This window comes from Convolutriloba macropyga, chromosome 8 (genome assembly GCF_964194025.1).
Source record: "Convolutriloba macropyga chromosome 8, txConMacr16.3, whole genome shotgun sequence".
NCBI lineage: Eukaryota > Metazoa > Xenacoelomorpha > Acoela > Convolutidae > Convolutriloba > Convolutriloba macropyga.
In genome coordinates, this window is record NC_134475.1 from 21,927,288 (window position 1) to 21,948,745 (window position 21,458).

At 35.7% G+C, this 21,458-nt stretch overlaps 1 protein-coding gene across 1 annotated transcript in view; it reads right to left on the reverse strand.

Annotated features, from left to right (window-relative positions):
• Positions 1-21,452, reverse strand: part of LOC142344007 (uncharacterized) — a 30,535-nt gene extending 9,083 nt beyond the window's left edge. Inside the window, exons 1-3 of the mRNA XM_075395447.1 lie at positions 21,249-21,452; positions 11,809-11,940; positions 11,192-11,466 (exon numbers count right to left, since the gene is read on the reverse strand). Of these exons, the coding sequence (XP_075251562.1) occupies positions 11,192-11,466; positions 11,809-11,940; positions 21,249-21,396 (555 nt within the window). The 5' untranslated portion in view covers positions 21,397-21,452. The remainder of the gene's footprint in view (positions 1-11,191; positions 11,467-11,808; positions 11,941-21,248) is intronic.
• Between the last annotated feature and the right edge of the window lie 6 nt (positions 21,453-21,458).

Genomic DNA, 21,458 nt, shown 5'->3' on the forward strand with positions numbered 1-21,458 from the left:
CTTGGTGACTTTCGATGGAAGTGTTTGTCAAAAATTGGGACCTGTTTATAGTCCTGATGGACCCATGTTAGAGTTCGAGGTAACTGGTGACCGTAACAACTTTATTGATTTACAAAAAATTTGTTTAGAAGTCAAATGCAAAATTGTTCAGTCTTAGGGAGCTGATCTCAAATATGACGGGGCAGCTACTGCTGACACTGCTAAAACCGATGCTCCATACTTTTGCAATAATGTGCTACATTCCCTTTTCTCTGACTGCACAGTGTCAGCCAACGGGTTGAAAATCTCTAACGCAAATGGAAATTACGCACACAAGAGTTTTATAGAAACTGAGTTCTCACGTAACAAAGACGCAAAGAAACTTGGTTGGCATGTCAAGGCTATTCTTACGAAGAAGATCCATCTGCAATAAAAGCAGGTGAAATTGCTCGAAGAAAAAACTCAGTCAGAGAGTTAGCAGAATGCACTTTTAAACATCTGCTCAGTGGTGTAACTCTTCGTATTGCATTCAGAAGATCTATTGTTGATTTTGTTATCATTTCGGATGATGCTGCAAAACATTACAAGGTGAAAATTGTTGAAGCTAATTTGTACGTTCGCAAGATGACATTGAATGACGAGGTCGTGTCTGCCATTGAAAAAACCTTGCTTACTAGCCTTGCTGCCTATCCCTACTTTGAAACTTTGACAAAGACGTTTTTGGCTTCAACTGGTCTGCATAGTTGGAAGCAGGAGGACATTTTTGCACGAGAGCCAATCCGAAGACTAGCAATCTGTCTCAATACGAATGAAGCTTTTTTGGGCAACAATATGCAAAATCCTTTTCATTTTCAAAAATTTGACTCGGAACAGATATATATTTATCGCAACGCAATGGGTTACCAGTGGCTGATAGCCCAATATCTACAAATGATAACAAACGCCTTTATTTTAATACAATATCCGATTTAGCCTATATTGATAATGGGCATGGAGTAAGTCTGTCAGACTATCCCAACCATTTTATAATGGTATTTGATCTGACTAGCGCCCAACAAGCTTCTCATGATTTTACACACCCGGGGCTAACAAACTGTTCCATATCTATCGAATTGAAGTTTTCAGCAGCGTTACAGACCAACATTGAAATTTTTATTATTGGAGAAAAAGCTAGTACAATTTTTGTTGATACTGCGCGACGAGTGTCAAAAAAACATATTCTAACAAACTGATGATGGACGAAGATGATATTAATGGTTTAATTCAGAGATGTCAAAAACTAAAGCACAAATTTCGAGATGTATTTGCAGCAGACAATTTTCCTTCAAAATTGAAATCGAACACTTTTTTAATAGTAAACGCGTCAAAATCTCAAAGTCCTGGCATGCACTGGCTCCTCATATGTAAAAAGAACGACCATCTTCTGTTTGCTGATCCCCTTGGACGATCCTTGCCTTCTTACAAGAATATCTATCAACGACTTGCAAAAAACAATGTACAGTTTCAACAATTACTTGAAAACCAACCAATTCAAGGTCAAAACTCAGAATTGTGTGGACTCTTTTGTATTTTTATTGCTCATTTAATATTTGATGATAGACAAATTGTAAATTGTAGTGATTTTCAATTGATTCGCTTTGCTCTTCACATGATGCTCTAACAAAACTAATATTGTGAAATAAATTTTTTTTAAAAACTGAATTTTTTCTTCTTATACAAGACGAAAAAATAGTAAATCAGAATCAATGTTTAGTTTTCCAAAACCGCTCATAAACATATCCATAATCTGACAAAAAGCACTAGAGTGAGGACCACTCAAAATTGATTCCACTCTTTTTAAAGTTTCACTACTAATTTGATAAGTTTGAGTTTTCGAATAAATTGTAGAACACACAAAATTGTGAATTGTTTTCTGTGGTACAATTGATGTAGATCTCGCCAATGTTTTTGAGATTCCGCTAGTGACCGCTGTAGATTTTGATAGTTTGGTTGCCGCTGTTGTCAAGGGTGGAAGTCGCTTGCGTACATTTGCTGTATCCATTTTCTCTCCAGATTTGTTATTAAAGTCGACGGCAAGCTGTAATTTTGAAAATGTATCTCCTTTAAATTCCAGACTCGTTGAGGTTGAAAATAAGCGTCTGAAGGTAGTGAAGAGACAGGGAACTGCAAAAATTTTGATTGGCTTCATGGTCTCAACATCGATTGCACTCTCAATCAGAACGTGAAAATGGTTAGTTGGTAACTGACAAAATTCAGACTCAAAATGAGGACACACAGCATAGTTATTCGAAGCTGTTAAGTTTGGCTTTTCATCAGCAATTAAAAACTTGAACTGCTTTTGAAATTGTTTGAAATAGTTGGGAGAGCGCTCAAACATTGCTTCCACCATCTCTACTACACTGATCAAATTTCTGCTTCTTTGCTGAGGGTGGTTTTGAATCTTGCGTTGCAGCAGCTTTACGTATTTATTCTGCTTTTTTGACTAAATTTCCAAACTCTTCTAGAGTTAGAGAAATTCTCTGTTCAAACTCGTAATCATCGGCCGCTTTCTTGAACAACTTTAGAAACACATATGTTCCGGTTCTTTCGTAAGTTTTTAAAGTTGCCCTGACCAAACGCTTTTCAGTTTGGGAAATGTCGAAATAGCAATCTCCAAACTGTGTGTCTTTTGAGGAAGTAAAAGGCATGGTAGGCAACTTGTTTTATCACTTGCTCTTAATGTAAATAACTACGAAGTTAGGAGGCGCGGCAAGTTGGGATTAAACCAGTGTCGTCATATTTTTAATTAAATCCAAGTGATTGGTAAATACAATCTCAAGTACGCCCCACAACGTACTTGAGACTGTTCATTTTAGACTTTTATACGTATGTGACCTTAGATAAAAGTTAATTAAAACCATACCTTTATAAACCACCAGAACCTACTTGCGAACAGAGATAACAAGTACATGTGTTTTGTATATAAAGCAATAAATTTATCAACACATCCCCACACTTCTGTGTTGGAGAGAGTTAAACATTAATAGTGTAGGGACCCATGTATTTTACAGATTTAGAACAGATGTGACCCTATATAGTATAGTGTAGAGACCACACAAAATTTACATAAAACCAAAACAAAACAGATGTGACCCCAAATTCCTCTGTAAAGGAACCACCGTGCGGCTAACCACATGCTATAAACAAAGAGCTGTGTTATGCAAGTAGGCGTGACGGAAAGGTATGCTGCAATCTTTTGTTTGGTCTTACATAAGGCGACCCTTGTGAAACACATGTTGGGAAAGAATTTTGTACTTGTGTTCATTTTTAGATAATAGTTAATAAAGACCATACCTCTATAAACCACCAGAACCTACTTGCGAACAAAGATAACCAGTACATGTGTTTTGTATATAAAGCAATAAATTTATCAGCACAACCCACACTTCTGTGTGGGAGAAAGTTAACCATTAATAGTGTAGGGACCCATGTATTTTACATACAAGTTGATTTAGAACAGATGTGACCCTAGATAGTATCGTGCAGAGACCACACACAATTTACATAAAACCAATACAAAACAGATGTGACCCCAAATTACTCTGTAAAGGAACCACAGTGTGGCTAACCACAAGTTATATACAATATATCATGCAACTAGGTGTGATTATGCTCCAATCATTTGTTTGGTCTTAGATAAGGCGAACCTTGCGAAACACATGTTGGGAAAAAATTTTGTACTTGTGTTCATTTCTTTCTTTTGCTCTTACTTAACAGTTAACTATTGAATCGAACTTGAACTTCAAAACAATGTCCGTGAAAATTCTTTCGGAGTCTGCTATCTCTTTTGAGAGAACTCTTGTTTACCAAACCGTGTTTGAAAATTTTGTCGTTCTGATACAACAGAAAAGAAAAAAACGATTTGTGGTACATTTACCAGCATTGTTTGATACCGAAGCTATTTATTAACGCTATTGCTGCCCTACCGGAAAATTCGGAGCCGGCTGAATCCAGTATCATTACTTCTGGAGGACACTTACCACCAAAAACTATACCACAAATGCATTCGACTGAAGAAACTTTGCCGGAGGAAGTGAGACGTCTCTTGTACAGATACGACTGCGATTGTGTGCCCTTATTCGAGAATCAACTCGGTACATATCAAGCCTACGAAAATTTGGGTGATATGTGGGGTGTCAAATCATCACCATCCTCACCGGACAGTCAGCCACCGAGTGTTTCAGTCAGTGTTCCAACAACTCCTGCTGTGGATCCAAGCCCAACTTTTACTCCAACCCCAAGTCCGTCACTCTTTGAGGATTTCCAGAGGAAGAACAAGATCTCTGACAATTTTGCAAGTCAGTTTGATGTCAACATTTTATCTGGTTCAAACTTTCATACACTACAACCCCGAACAAATTCAGCCGATTTCAAAACACCCAATTGCTCGGAAACTCCAGTAGTGTGCGCAGCACCGAAAAAACGAAGACAAGAAGACTCTCTAATGGACTTTTTTGACCTCTAACGACTTATTTAATATTGAATTGCTTTTCCTTTGCACTTTGGTGTGTTGTGTTACTGGCTTTTCTGAATAGCTCTCTAATTGACACTCGTCTTTTAATCTTTTTTACATAGCTAGCAGACTTTAGAATCAGAATTTTACAAAAATAAACATGTTCAAACACGTTCACAAAAATAGTATCGTTTAGTTAGACAAAGTTGGGGGAAAATTTCCAAAATGGACATGTTCAAACGTGTTCGAATATATAGCAGGAAGCAAACAAGCTTCTGATTGGTTGAGAGAAAATTTGTTGAGAAAGCTATTGAAATGTAAAAATAGGTTTGAACAAAAGCTTCAAAAAATGCATAAAGTCCTTATCAAACAAAAACTTCATTTAGCAAATCGTTCTTCGTATGCTGATATAATATCAGCGCTCCTGTTGGGTATACCTTCAGGTGTTAGTTAAACTAGTAAAACATCATTTTTTCAGCAAAAAAGGAGGAAAAAAAGCGATTTTTCCGGTTTTTTTGCTTTATAAATTTTTTTTGACGGAACGAAAACTCAAAACCTGAAGGCCATCACCAACTGTTTTTTGTGGGCTACCGATATGAATAAAAAAATTGACCACATTTCTTATAAAAAAGTTGAAAAAAAACGAAAAATTTTTTTTTGTTTTTCATGGTGACTTTTGACCCCAGAAAAGTCGGCTCCAACAGATAGTTGGGATGAAACTGACTATTGGGTTGACACTATCAGACACTGTACTACAAAAAAGCTCATAACGCTCGTCAAAATAAACTCAATCCTTCATCAGATAATTAACCATTAATTAACAGCTAATTAGCAGCTAATTAGTCTAATTAGTGATTAACAAAAAAAATTCCCATTATTTTAAACGGATTTGTAATCATTGGTACATGCTTGTCACTTTTGGTCATAAGGGTCAGGGTCGAAAAACGGCTCCTTCACCGATTTTCAAAACATCTGGACATTAACGTCTCATTAACATCTGGCATTAATTAGCAATTGAAGTACCCGAAATAATAATGATACACCAGGTTTTTTCCAAAAAACCGATTTTTTGGGGGCTGGAGACAAAATCATCTCATAACAGCTGTCATCGAAAAATGCTTGCAACAGGGGGCTTGTCATTGGCTGTCATGTGATGACATTGATTGATCATGATTGACAGAAAATCTAACTTTTTTCCTGATAAAGATGAGGGATTTTTTCTTGTCGGGTCCTACATTTTAGTGCCCGGGGAGCATTTTTGGTTATGATGACCAACATCGTCCGACGCACCCATCGGCATCTACAGTAAAAAAAACTACAAAAATCGCTTTTTTTTGCAACATTAAGCGAAAAAAACTGAACATTTCATTTGCTTTTAGTAGATTTTTTAGCTGTTCAAACACCGTGACAGTAATAAAACTGTGCATGATAACCGTCCAAAGCATCCCTTGTACTTAAAATTTAACAAAGTGTACAAAAAAGCGATGTTTTTGCAATATTATTCAAAAATTCTATAGAAATCAAATCAAAACTTTCTTTTTATGTAGGCTACTAGTGTGTAATATTACATCTAACGGGTTCAAACACAAATGTTTCCTCTACCCTTATGTCATTGGAGCATATTATCTATGAAAATTAAGAAAAAAGATTAAAATATTTGATTGAAAGATCATTAAAAATTCATAAAAGTTTACTTTGACTAAACCTAAAAGTTAGCAAATCAAAAAAATTGCAATTGATAAGCATTGTTACCTCACATATAACTAATAACTAAAAGGAACTACCCCTGGTTTTAAAAAAACCTTTTTATATACTGTACTATTAATTCGAAAATAACAAACAAGTTTTGTCATGTCAGTGTTGTTCAGTGAGAAATGTAAAGTCAAGCACTGTTTTACGTTCAACGCAACTTGATATGTTCATAGTAGTTGACTAAAGCGGGGACGCGCTCCTATTATCCAATCAAATTCGAAAATTTTGAAAGTTTTTGAATTACGCGCGTCTTATATGAACCTCGTGTGGAATAGAAATAAATTCGCCATTTGAAGTTGAGTTACATGTTTACGAAAGTTGTCATTATCTCTGTTAACTTTTGAATCTTGAATTTTTCGACTATGGTTTTCAATTGCAAATATTGTTCGGCAACTTTTGCAAACAGAGGAAATCAATCTCGCCATGAGCATCGCTACCATCCCGACGAAGTAGGTTTACCAGTCTTTACCTGTTGTATTTGTACATTCACTTGTAGAAAACTTTCTGAACTGGAACAACACATGAGGACTTGTCATCAAAAATTTACAAATTGTTGTCGGTTCTGCTATATGGGTTTTAACAACACCAGATTATTTGCTCAGCATATGAGTTCTTTGCATTCTTTACCTGTCTTTGGCGATCAATTCCAACCAACTCAAGCGCCGGCCGAAACTGCCTTTAATGGTACCCTTCAGAGCTACCATCTGCCGCCATCACCAACCCAAGCCAACACAATCCTTGCTCAGTTCATGTTCCAGCATAAACCACAAATCAATTCGCTTATAGAACAAAAACTCTCACAAGGATCACAAAAAGTTCAATTTAGTGCTCATCTTCAACTCCGAAAGCCAAGTCAAAACGAAGATCAGGAAGATGAGCTTATTGAAATTTATGCAAATTCGCTCATGACACCGGTGTATAGTCAGGGAATTAGCAGTGAGACCTTCTGGACTATGGTCGAGAAGATGATGATAGTGCTAACGACATTTGCCTCTAATGGTAGTGGTTAGGTGCTTGAGAAAGTTATCAAAATAATTGTGAACTTTGCCCGTTACCGACCTATAACCGGCTCGTCTTACATTGCAATACCATCAAAATTACAAAATTGCCGCAGTTTACTTAATATTCGTAACCATGAGGACGCAAATTGCTTCCTTTACTGCTATGTTGCTGCATATCATATGCACAACAATATTAGCTTAGATCGACCAGGAAGGAACTACAACACAGACAAAACTTCACCCGAAACTTACAAGCAAGCCAACCTTCATCAACCAACTGGACACTTCGATATGCCCATGGGGCTAGAAGACATCAATCAGTTCGAAAATCTAAATGAAGTTCGAATCAACGTTTTTGGTTATGATGGTAGAGACTTATTTCCACTCAGAGTCTCAAACTTCACAATGGACCTATTGCTTTTATACGAAGCAGACTGTTACCATTATGTGTTGATTACCAACTTGGTTAAGGTAGTCTGTCAACTCCGAAATACCAAATTTTGCTTTACGTTTCATATTTGCCGGAAATGTTTCTGGTTGTGTGAAGAAGGCCTTGCAAAGCTTACCGCACATATGGAAACCTACTGTGAAAATGCGCCGGCTGTTTTCGATTACCAGCTCCGGGAAAAATATTTATATAAATTGAAAAACTTAGCCGCTACCTGGTTTGTTCCATTAGTCATTTACTTTGACTTCGAATCCTTCTTGTGTCCAGTAGCAGGATGCACGCTCCACGGGAACAACTCATACACCAGAGTTATTGAAAAACACGAGCCCTGTGGGTTTTCACTTGCGGTAATTGATCACTACTCAACAAAACCCATCTTCTTCCACGTGGACAGCTCTGAAGACTGCATTACTAAATTTGTAAACATGTTACACACACTAGCCAAGGATATATACAAGCGCAATTGAGCTTTTCCTTTCTTCAGAGGTGACCGTAGCCAGTATCCGAAAAGTGCAGCTAGCGAATGTTGGATATGCAACGAAGCCTTTGACGATAATGATGAACAATCATCAATTGATCTGGATCACTGCCACTACAGCGGACAATTTCTTGGCTGGGCTCATGAAAAATGCAATCGAGCACGAAGGAACGTCAACTTTACCCCTGTGGTGGGTCATAAAATACAAAATTATGATCTTCATCACATTTGTTTAGCCCTCCAATCTTGTGAGCCAACGACCACTGTAAGTGTAATTCCATCTAGTGATGAAAAATACATTTCCATGAATTTTGGAGTACTCGTGAAGACCATAACCCTAGATGATGGAAAAGTGATCAAAAAGTACGAAAATCTGAGGTTCATTGATTCATTCAAGATGATAAATTCGTCTCTCGAAAAGTTGGTTGACATTTTACCAAGAGATCGTTTTGGAATGCTTGCTTCTGTCTTTCCTAACCTATCCTCAACAGAATTGAAGCTCCTGCAGCAAAAAGGATATTACCTCTATTCATATGTTAGCGGTCGAGAAAAGTTCAGCGAAAAATCCTTACCGCCTCTTAATGAATGACGTAACACTTTAGAAAAAAACGCAGTAACAATAACTCAAGAAAACTTGAACCACGCCAAGACGATGTGGAACACTCTGAATTGCCAAACTCTACAAGACTACCACGATGCATACCTGAAAACCGATTGCGCTCTTCTCGCATGCGTTTGTGAATTCCACAGAGAGCTCAGTTTCTCCACCTACAAACTCGATTGCATGCACTTTTACACACTGCCAAATATGGCTAAGGAAGCATCCTTGAGAATATGCAAGGCGGAGGTCGAATTGCTTACAGAACGCGAGCACCTCGATATGATAGAAGGAGCAGTACGTGCGGGAGTATGCTCAGTCTACGAGATGAGAAAGTTTAGAGCAAATAACAAATATTTACCAGATTACGACTCTTCATAACCCTCGACATTTGGCTTCTGCGTGGACGCCAATAACCTATACGGTGGCGTCATGCAAAATGAAAAACCCCTCAGTCAGATTTTACGCTGAACTCTGATATTACACTGGCTGAGATACTAAACTGTCCTGATAATAACCCTGTCGGTTACTTCGTGGAAGTCGACTTGCATTATCCAGCAAGTCTACACGATTACCATCAGGACTTCCCCCTCGCACCATCGAAAAATATTGTTGAGGATGACTGGCTCAGTGACTACCAAGTGAATTTGCGAGAGAGTCATAACTTACCCCCCTCAAAAGTTCCAAAACTGTTGCAGACTTTCTTCGACAAAGAACATTATGTGCTGCATTACAAGCTGTTGAAACTGTATGTTAACTTGGGATTAGTAGTGAGGAAAATGCATCGTTATATACGTTAACACCCTATATAACCCTGAACAGTGAGAAGAGACAAGCGGCTTCGAATAAATTTGAGGAGAGTTTCTATAAACTAATGAACAACGCCGTTTATGGGAAAAACTGCGAATCGAAACGTCGACGGATGAAAATCGAGCTTACTAGAGACGCAAGACGAACCCTAAATTTAGTAAGCAAGTTTGAGTTTGATACATTCAAAGTGTTTGGCGAGAACATGGCAGCTCTCTCCTCCCGCCCAAAAAAGATCTATTGGGATACACCAACTATTGTATTGGCCACAATACTTGATCTATCGAAATACTACATGTATCAGTTTCACTATGGAACAATGCGATCTTCATTTGAATGTCGATTACTTTATAGTGATACTGATAGCTTGCTATACCGGATCAATTGTGAAGATCTCTACCGTGAACTGAAGGAGAGCAATGTTCTTGATCAATTCGACTTCTCAAATTACCCAGAAGATCACGAACTGTACAGCGAAGAAAATAAGCGCGTCGTCTTAAAATTCAAAGATGAATTTGCTGGGGATTATATAAAAGAGTTTATATGCCTGAAGCCAAAGCTGTACAGCATTACTTCCACTAGTGAGTATTTTACGTTTAATGATTCAAGAAAAAACTAACAAAGTACCAACTAACCTTGTATGATTGTCATAATTTGACTGCTTTTTGCTGTTCACAGGTAACCGAAAAAAGACCGCCAAAGGAATAACAAGAGCAGCCCAAAATTTGCTTCGACATGCTGACTACAATAATACACTTGTGACTGGTAGTACACTGCGCGCTGAAAACACAAGGATTGTTTCGGAAAAGCATGTTCTACAAACGGTTTCAACGAATAAAATATGTCTCTCTGCTTTTGATAATAAACGCCACATTTTGAACGAGGGAATTAAAACACTACCATTCGGCCACTATAAAATTGATCATTGCCGAGTCGAAGATTTTTCTTGGGATAGCGATGAAGTAGAGTGGGACTACGAAAATGTAGAAAATTATGCTCACCTTCTCCTAGATTCGAGTCCAAACTGGGAGCATAATAATAGTTTTGTTGTACCGGATACAACAATAATTGAAAGCCCGGAAGAATGGGAAACACCTGACCCGGGATTTGCAATGACAAGTATTATTAACGAGGACGATATTGATAGCGATGATATCGTAGATTTCGATGCTACCACCAGCTCCAGCTCTTCCTCCCCTAACCCATTCATTAATTATGAAGCTAATGAGTGCAGTGAAAGTAGTACTAGCGATTATGAAGAAGAACCAGCATTTAAAGTTGCACGCAGACAATAAACTTATTGTACTTAACTCCGTAAATTGCGCCTTTTGAATTCCTAACCGGGTAAATTTTGTGTTTATGAGTGCTAAAATACGTTTCAATAAATTGTTCACTTGCAGCTCTTATCGGAACGAAATTTAGAACAAAGTTGGCTGTTTGACCGAAAACAAGTTTGCCGCTTTGGAAATAGTCACATCTGGTAAAGAATGAAAGTTAATCCCTTTCCGTCTAGGATAACCCCCTATTATCCCATGTTTAAGTATCGTAGGATAACCCCCCCTCTCTTGAGACAGTATTTACTTACTACTATTGTGTTTTTGGGACCACTACTTAGGTTATGCTTTGAATACCTTACCGTTTCAGCAGAACACCTTCGATCATCTGTGCAAACTCCGTGATAGCTCATTTTCGTGTTCTTATTATTTTTTGTCCTTGGGGATTGCCCATTGTCTCTCTCGCAATCGTCATCGCTGCCGAAACAGCTCAACCAATGAAATGCAACCTTTTTGAGCCAATCAGGCGGAACGGTCACGTTCTTCACGGCTGGATCAGAGTTGCTCAAAGTTGTTATAACTGAGGTTGCAACCAGTGACAGAACTGCCATTACAAGTTGAAAGATAAGACCGATTCCTGAAAAAAACCAAAAAAATCCCTTCTATTCCATTTCAGGAGATATAGATGCTATTAAAATACAAATATGCGGAAATATGAAAAACAAAAAGTTTCCACTTTCAACAATTTTAGCATCCTTTTGAATAACTCTTCTGTATTGGCTTTCTATTGGTTCATCTTCAATTCCTCGGCTTTTCTGTGAGCCTAATATGAGGTCCGGTAAATTGTGCATATTATAGTAAATGGGCAAGCTATTGTCTTGCATAAGGCGCATTTGTTGGTTTCAGTTGTTAGAGTTATCAGAAAAAAATCATGAACACAATAAATCCACTAACCTGCTGTTAGTTATTGACAACTTACCTATCCATGAGTGATCTATGTTGTCCTGTGGTATGTAACTGGTGGCAGACAGAAATAGAAGAATTTGAACGAGGATGCTAACAATTCCGAAGACAGAACGCTCGTTTGAAGAGTCGCATGGCAAGAGAAAGACTGAAACCATTTCAATATATTTGACTACTCATTTCTGTCTAATTTTTCCTCACAGCTATAAGCTTGAGATGAGTATTTTGTTAAAATTCCCTGATAATTATTCTGACCCATGTAGATGGGGAGGGGAGGAACTGTTTGCTCTTCTGATTTTTGCTCAGTCAAATTTGGCCGATCGAGTCAATTGACGCACAACGACATGAATGGTATCGCCAACGAAACTGTCGAGTGTAGAATAGATAGCTTGGAGGGCTACCATATTTTTCGAATGGCTATCGAGGTTTAACGTATTATGATAATTCGATCCGTGTTCAAGTTTTTGTACATTTTTCCCGCGTTTTTCACTCAATTTTTGTTACAAAAAAGTAAGTTTTTATCATGATGATATTGATACTTTAGACAAACAAGGCGGCTCGGTAATGTGCGATCGCACATAAGGTTCCGACCCCGCTCATCCACAATTTTGGCATAATTGTCTACCAAATGAGGAACAGATAGAAAAACACAAAAAATTCAAGTATTTTTCAAAAAAAACTGGTGTATGAACGAAAAAATAGCCTCCAAAGCAAATAAGTCAGTGGAGTAAAAATGATGCATTAGATTGATGAGATATGCCGATATTAAGAAAGCGAGCGAAGACAAACGGCAAAATCAAACAACAACAAACATTAATTACACAAAAAAATTTATGTCCGTTTCAAAAAACAAAACTTAAAAACAAAGTCAAAATAGCGTCAGATAAAACTGAAAATAAACAATCAACTGGTAAATGACCAGAAAAAAATGGTTTTTCGCTAGTTCAAAAAAAAAACTTGGTAACAATTAGATAATAAATAACAGAAACTTTAAAGTTAGGAAATTCGATGAATATAAAAAAAAACAATTTCGAAAGTAATGAAAACCATTAGGAGTCAACTAAAACATCCCATCGGTTTACAATTACAAATGCTTCTATAGAAGGGAATTAAGAACTCTTGGTATTCAATTTTTTATGCAGTTACAAAACGAACAACAAACAGACAACAAACAAAAAATTATTGAAAACTTGCCAGAAAATGCTTTGGAAGCCGTAAAGCCACACTTTGGCCGCCAAAAAATATTTTCGATTGCACCTTCGTCGAACCCCGATGATGTATTATGTGTTCGCTCATTAATGAAACTAAGCAACAATTAGACAAAAAAGAAAAAAATGTAAAATTATGTAAAACTTGTTTTTTTTTCGAAAAAAATTTATTTCCAAAGACATGAAAAAGGTTAATTACAAAATGAAAAAATTGAATAGGTTCGTTTATTCTTCCAAAGGAAGCCATCGAGACCTGCAATTATCCAGAACATGTCTTACGTCTACAAAAAGAACGTCAAATATGACAAAAATCAAAAATTCATTTACTTTTTTTTGTGAAAAACCCGTGTGGAAGCCAGTAAAGTCATAACGAATTCTCTTAAAACATTAATTTTTGAGACACCAGTTGCTTTTGACACCTTCCTTTGAAATGTTTTATGTCACCTCTCACTGATGAAACTAGGTAACAATTAAACCAAAAAGAAAAAAGCAAGAATATGCAAAACTTGTTTTTATCGAAAAAAAATTATTTCCAAAGACATGAAAGCCATTAATTACAAATTGAAAAATTGAATAAGTGCCTTTATTCCTCTAAAGGAAGCCTTTGTGACCTGAATTTGTTCAGAATATGTCTTACGTCTACAAAAAGAACGTCAGATATGACAAAAATTGAAAATTACATTACTTTTTTTGTGAAAAACCCGTGTCGAAGCCAGTAAATTGAAAACGAATTGTTCAAAAACATTAGAATTTGTGACACCAATCCCTTTTGACACCTTCCCTTGACATAAATGTTGTCATCTTTAACCTTTAAGTAACGAGACCAGGTAACAAACAGACAATAAAAGGAACAAAATTGCGAAGTTGAAATGTTTTTCTTTTTTTTTTTGGAAAACAATTGTTTTAAGCCATTATCTATCTTCTAAAATCAGAACATCGGCTCATCTACTCTTCAAAGAACATCCAATCAAACCGGGTCATTGTAAAGGAAACGAAATACGATTAAAAAGACAAAGAAAAAACGACAGTTAAAGACAAAATTAAAAAATTCAATTAAATTCTTCGAGAAAGTATTGTCGAAGCGGTAAATAACCACAATCTATCTCTTTAAGGATTTAAATATTATCAATTGTGCGTTATTGCTAACGCGAAAAATTTGATATATGAACTGACAATAACGTGATAATTTGACAAAGTTTGACAAAGAAAACATGAAAAATGGGCAAATACCTAAAAATTAAAAAATTTGTGAAATCTAGTAGTGTCAAAGCCAGAACAACATAACTTAAGGCATAAAACCGCAATAAATACTAAATTTGAATTCAGCAGAAAGAAGGTGCACTCTTTGATTGCTGACACCAAGCTACAAGTTAAAAAAAATTATTTCCAAAGACATGAAAGCCATTAATTACAAATTGAAAAATTGAATAAGTGCGTTTATTCCTCTAAAGGAAGCCTTTGTGACCTGAATTTGTTCAGAATATGTCTTACGTCTACAAAAAGAACGTCAGATATGACAAAAATTGAAAATTACATTACTTTTTTTGTGAAAAACCCGTGTCGAAGCCAGTAAATTGAAAACGAATTGTTCAAAAACATTAGAATTTGTGACACCAATCCCTTTTGACACCTTCCCTTGACATAAATGTTGTCATCTTTAACCTTTAAGTAACGAGACCAGGTAACAAACAGACAATAAAAGGAACAAAATTGCGAAGTTGAAATGTTTTTCTTTTTTTTTTGGAAAACAATTGTTTTAAGCCATTATCTATCTTCTAATATCAGAACATCGGCTCATCTACTCTTCAAAGAACATCCAATCAAACCGGGTCATTGTAAAGGAAATGAAATACGATTAAAAAGACAAAGAAAAAACGACAGTTAAAGACAAAATTAAAAAATTCAATTAAATTCTTCGAGAAAGTATTGTCGAAGCGGTAAATAACCACAATCTATCTCTTTAAGGATTTAAATATTATCAATTGTGCGTTATTGCTAACGCGAAAAATTTGATATATGAACTGACAATAACGTGATAATTTGACAAAGTTTGACAAAGAAAACATGAAAAATGGGCAAATACCTAAAAATTAAAAAATTTGTGAAATCTAGTAGTGTCAAAGCCAGAACAACATAACTTAAGGCATAAAACCGCAATAAATACTAAATTTGAATTCAGCAGAAAGAAGGTGCACTCTTTGATTGCTGACACCAAGCTACAAGTTAACCAAAGTAAGAGAAAAATGGAGGCAAATTTCAATAAGCCGATTTTTATCTAAAAATGAAATATTTTAAAACTCAAAACGACCATGCGCCTTCAAGCAATCAACTAGATAAATTAATTGCAAGTTAATTAGAAAGCCAATAGGACCTATCGGTAGTTAGCTTTGATTTGAAATGTTCTGTTATTTAATTAATATAAAAAAGATTGAATTTTTTAAAATAAAAAACCGACTGATGACAATCCGAACTTTTTTGAATTGTAACGGTCCAAGATTGGTACAGAACTAATCCTGCTAATGTTGACTGTTCATTAGGAATATTTAATTTTTGCAATGTCATTGATTTAGATATTTTGTCTGTTAAAAAATCAAAAGTAAATGCTGCGTTTTTGATTATCAACCAATAAAGTTAGCAAAAAACGGCAAAGTTTTATATAGAGAGCACTCTCAACGGAAGTTGAAATGGAATTCGCCCCCTTTTCAGTCTAAAAAGATTGTATTAGTGGTGTTTGGGTGTGCACTTCCTGCAAATTTAATCAGAGTGGACCAAAGAAACTTATTTCGTGCTGTTTTTGATGAAAAAGTCTGAATTTTGTGAAATTTTTAGCCGGAAATTCTGACCAAAAAAACTCAATGAAAATAGACGACAGTGCATTTTGTCTTTAAACGTAAAATCAACAACATTTTCATGAAAAATTTTATTAAATTTTATCAAAATTGGCGAAATTTTAGTCAAAAATTCCGAAAAAAGTTAATGAAATCAACGGAATTCACTCTATTTTCTCGAAAGTTTAAACCTCGATATCTCCCTGTGAAAATCGAAAATCAAAAGAATCTTTTGAATCCTATGTTCTACGCTGGTGAAGCTTTCTAAAGATACCAGTCTCAACTCTCTAGGATGAATATATCGATCGGCCAAAATTGACTGAACAAAAAAAGCCCAGTTGAGTATATAGTTCCCCCCCCCTCAAGAGGGGTCGGAACAAAAATTATGATTGCTGAAAAGTTTTGTTGGCCTTTTGCTAAACCATACTTTAGTTTTGACAAAAATTTAGATTTTTTAAAAGGGGTATTGGGCATCAAACAATTTTTTTGCCCATTTTGTCCAAATTTATTAAATGGAATGACCAAAAAATAGCGGACACCTTCTTTTGAAGTGAAGAGAGAGCCCATTGTACTTGAAATTTCCCATATATTAATCTGGAATAAACGTCTGCCCGTCTTTGCTAAATTAATCTAATTTTTGTATCCAGTTTCCAATGATATTCAGCCATTTTTTTGCTCATCACAAAATACGCTTAATTTTTACATAACCTCTGCAAGGGTTTGCCTCGTTAATTGAATCTTAATTTTTTGAGAAATTGTTACTAGATTTCTTATTCAAAAAATCACCAAAAAGATCTCAGAAAATCTGTAAGAATTTGAAGTGTTTTTCTTATCTATGAAATCAATTTAACCGTATTTGCCTTTGATTAGCAAGACAGACGTAGTTATACCAACCCCCATCAAATCTGCAACTTTCGAAACGAATTATGAAAACGAATCTTCTTTTCATAGGCTCATTGCTTTATTTTCTTTTCGACCAAAAAGAACACCTGAAGAGACGTCCAGTTTCTTTATAAATTAATTTATAGATTTTTAGTGTGCTCTATGAGATTTACTAATTTTCTGATGCCATTTTGAATACAACTCGGTGTTCGTCCAAAAATTTAAATAGTACCGCAGTCATTATCGCAAGACTGTCTCTAAAACTTCATCTAGACCCACTCTCTTCAGACCACACGTACATTTCAGAAGTCTCGAAATAAAACAGAAATTGAACAGAATAACGTTTGGCCTGTTGTGCACTAGCTTTGTGAGAAATTGACTTTTTTGTATTGTTTACGGTTTTTGCATTGTGTTTTATTCTCAAACCCGATCAGTCAACGCTCTCTATTCTCCGGAGGCACCACGTAAAAAACCATTACGTGTGCTTTGAATTTAAAAGAAATTGAGATGACAAGTTTTTTGTGTTTTTGGCTTCTTTGGCACCAACAGACGTTTTTTTTAGCAGATACTTACCATTCTTCTTGCGTTTTTAAGTAAAATTTTATTTATTATTTTTTTTCTTGAAAAAAACATACTTTTCTTTTGAATGGGATACAGGTTTTCGAATGAAATAACAAAATTGAATAACTAAAATCTAAATTTTTCAAATAATTGACAATTTAATAATCGAGACAAGAGTAATGCAATCGTTTTAGCAATTTTTTGCTCATTGCGAACTTGTGTCATTTTTTTGACCTACCGACCATTTTTTTCAAGTGGTCTTCAGTGTTGATCCTTACCCAATCATTTGACTAGGTATAAAAAAAATCTATTACAATTGATATTAACACTTTTGGATAACTCAAAAATCAACATGAAACACTGGAGCTTCAAATGAAATGGAAAACAGCCATAAACTTTGTTTTCTTAATCCGTGTTTTTGTTTTATTAGATGTAAATACTTGACAAGGAGATGGATGACAAGTAAATCATTTTTGTACAGACTTTAAATGCTTTTTTTGCAAAATCTGCTGTTTTACAAACCTGTTTCTAAGTTAATAAGTTTAAACTGCAATTGGTCGTATTCCACAAAAAATTGAAGGCGTCTAAAAGGAACAATGCCATTGTTCTCCAATCCGAGTTTTTGAAAAATTAAGAAATACGCTACGTTTTCTTTTCTTGTACTTGGAAGATGTCTTTATGTTGTTTTTATGTTATAACTGGTTGTTATCATACGTTTATGCGTTAACTTTATTGAGCATAGACCATCTAATTTGTCTGTCTCTTGGTTTGTTTTTTGAATGCTAATGCTCTAAGTTTTCGCAAATATTAGGCTTTTTTGAACTCTTCAAGATACTTAATCGGGGTTTAATTACAAGATAGAGTTTATTGTTAAGAGTTTGGTATCCAGTTTTCTGCATGGCACACTAGCATAAGACACTCTTTTAAAATTCATAGTTGTAATCACGAGGAATTGCATTTGTTAAACAAAACCTAAGAATTTGTGGCATACGCCACAAAATCTTAGGTTTTGTTTAACAAATGCAATTCCTCGTGATTCGGACGTGTGTAGCCATGTCCTCCTGTGTATTGTGTGTTTTAATTATTCCTATGTAAGTTACAGATACTATCGTGATAATAAATCTAACGGCGGTTCTATGATACTTCTCGTTCCATTTCCGGTTTTCCCTTCGATGTTTTTTCAGGTTTTTTTTTGGTTTTGCTCAACATTTTCTGATTCTTCAATATTCTGTAGATCTCTCTTTGCTGAGCAAAAAACCAAAGAAACTTGGCGCTTGTCTTCTGCTCTTTGAAGTTTGGATACGCGTCACGTTTGCAGATTCTGGAAATTGCTGATTGAGGCTGGACCATGGAGCTTGGAAAAATTTGAATTCAGCGATGACGCTCCAAAAGTTTTGTCCGAATAATAATGACGAACTTTGATATCGCCTCTGTACTTCGTGTCTGTCCTTTACTTTCATATGTTAGTGCGGTAACTTGTCAGCAAAAATCTAGAGTGGCATGTTTCGTTGGGCTTTTGTGCCTAAATTGGCATTTTCATTTCTCCCTTCTCCCATATCAGGGATCCCGACTTCCTTACCACTGGGTGTCTGGAGATTTTCTTTCCACAAACAATCCTGGTGCCTTCGTGTCATAGAGTCGTTCAAGATTTCTTTTAAATTTCCGACTAAATTTGCTGGCTGGTCTGAGCTTCAGGGACGCTCTAGATCTTTGAATGGGGTTGTGCGAATCAACCGGCAATCTGAGTATCATTCATAGCTTGATCTATGACAATGACACTGCTGTTTGCTAGTCCCATCCGCTGTCGCTCAAATAGTCCACGACTGGAACCGTGTCTTCGTTTAGATATTTTATAATTTTTTCATTTTTGAAACGTTAGATGTTCGCAATAATGGGTCATTTTTGGGTCTAAACTCCGGTTGTTTATATATGTACTCTAAATCCTGTGTTGTAAATTTCGCTGTTAGTGCTTGCGTTTGCATGAATGTTTCGTTTAATTGTGTCAATTAACATGGCCTTATTTGTACAATTAAATTTTTTAATGTGTTTTTCGTTTCATTTGAGACATTTGTCTCTGAAGCTGTGTTTGCAGACTTAGAAATTTTGACTGTTTTGACGTTCAGAGAAATTAAATTTTTGTCCGTCGAATTACATACACGTTCTAGAAAATTGGTGCCAATTTCCTCTTTGACTTGGCATCAATCGCTGATTTATATATTACTTTTGTCTGCGGCTTAACTCTGTTGAAATGACAATCCAAATCTATCGAACAGATCTCTGCGCAAAATTGGTAAATTTACATAATCAACATTTTTTGAATTAGAGTAGTGTTATACCCAACATGTGTCAGAACTGCAGTGAGAAGTTTTATCTGCCAATGTTTTAATAATTATTTGCATTTATTGTTCCAATCCACAAATAATTTTATTATCAATTTCAACTGAGAATTTTTAAAATAAGTGGTTTTGCTGCCGTTGAATGGGCTTTGTTGTCTTCAATTGCAAAACAATCGCCATTTATCATATCACATCTGGAATCTTAATTTGCATTGTATACGTTTACTAATTTACTATCAATTTGGTTGCTGATTTTATTATTTTGATTCATTTGCAGTGCCTGTTTTGACATTATTCACATTGTTTAGAGTTAAAAGTTTAACCGAACTTCGCAATACCTTTACTAATCGGTTTTCAAGGCACAGTTAATGCATTCTGCTCCTTGTGCAGAATTTGATCCACTCAATCCAATTTGATCCATAACTGCTGCAAAGATTTGGCAGTTGTCTAACACTTGATGGGGATTGAATGACATTGCTTGGCTGCGCGTTGCGGTTGGGTTGTATGTGACTAATTGTTGAATATTACACGGTTGTTATTTTGCTTTCAGTAAAAGAAAAAATCGTCATCCATATTTGGTTTCGTGTTCCCATCTCAATGCTCAATAGCAGTTGCTAATGCTCGTTTTGGGTTCATTTGATTCCCTTATAAATTTTGATTGGAATTCATCATCCAACATAAACGCAAAATGTACATCTTTTTTCCGATTTTCATCAAGTAACGATAGAGAGACAGTCCAATGAGAGCTCCAAAAATTTTTCCATGAATTTATCTTTCATTTGTTTTCTTGTCAGAAAAAATTAGCGGTCAAAGCCGTTTAGAGAATTTGTGTTTTTGTCCGTCGAATTACATACAAGTTCTGGAAAATCCAATATACGAAGAAAAAATTAGTCTTTTTTTCTCAACTAAATTTAAGTATAAAAGAGAAGCTGCTTTAGAGACAGTTATTTTCCACGGTTTGTCCAGAATGAGAATGCCAGTTGTTTTTTTTACCTTGAGTTTTTCATACGTTTGTTTCTAAATTGTCCTTCTCGATGAGATTATGGGTATTGTTTTTCATATCATAGACCAATTTATCCGGATACCTATGACTCTTTCCGTCGTGTCTTCAAAAAGTGTCCAGGGAATTTCTTTTCTTCGCAATTGTGGTCGTTTTAATGTGTGCTCTCATTCCCAAATAGGCAACGCGAGCTACCCTCAGGTCTGCTGGTTACATCTTTTGCCCCTTCTTTGATTTAATTTACGGGTTTGCTCTCCCTGGGAGCCTGTTGATGATACATCAATTCAAGATGGACGAAGCCAATATTGAAAAATATGAAAATCTTCCCGCCAAAAAAGTGGGACTTTGATTTTGTCCAAATAAAACGTGTATAGCAGAAACTGTCCGATAAAAGAGGCTGAATATGGGTTCATATCACTGAATTTACATGCCTAGAAACGCATTTAGGTCAGTAAGTACAGACCTAAATCGACATTTAATTTCAGAAGCTCATGTCCAGTATTACAAGTACTTGTCATTCTAAACCAATGCAGTATTATCGACAAGATAAGTATACATGACAATCTACCCACTGCCAGTATGTATTATGTTGCAGAAAGTGATTTTATTCAAATTTGTTTCTGAAAATTTAAATCACTTACTTAATGCAGATTGCAATGGATGGAAAACTGTGACAGTAAGCACCCAGAACGCGGGTAGAAGTGAGATTTTTCTCTGCAGCTCCAAACTGAAGACTAGATAAGATTGCTGATGAATCAATTTTGTCCTTGTTTTAATAGATTGCTCCATTTTGGAGGGTTCCTGTTTTTCCGTGCTCAGAATGACGTTGTCGAGATACCATTGGCTGTTGG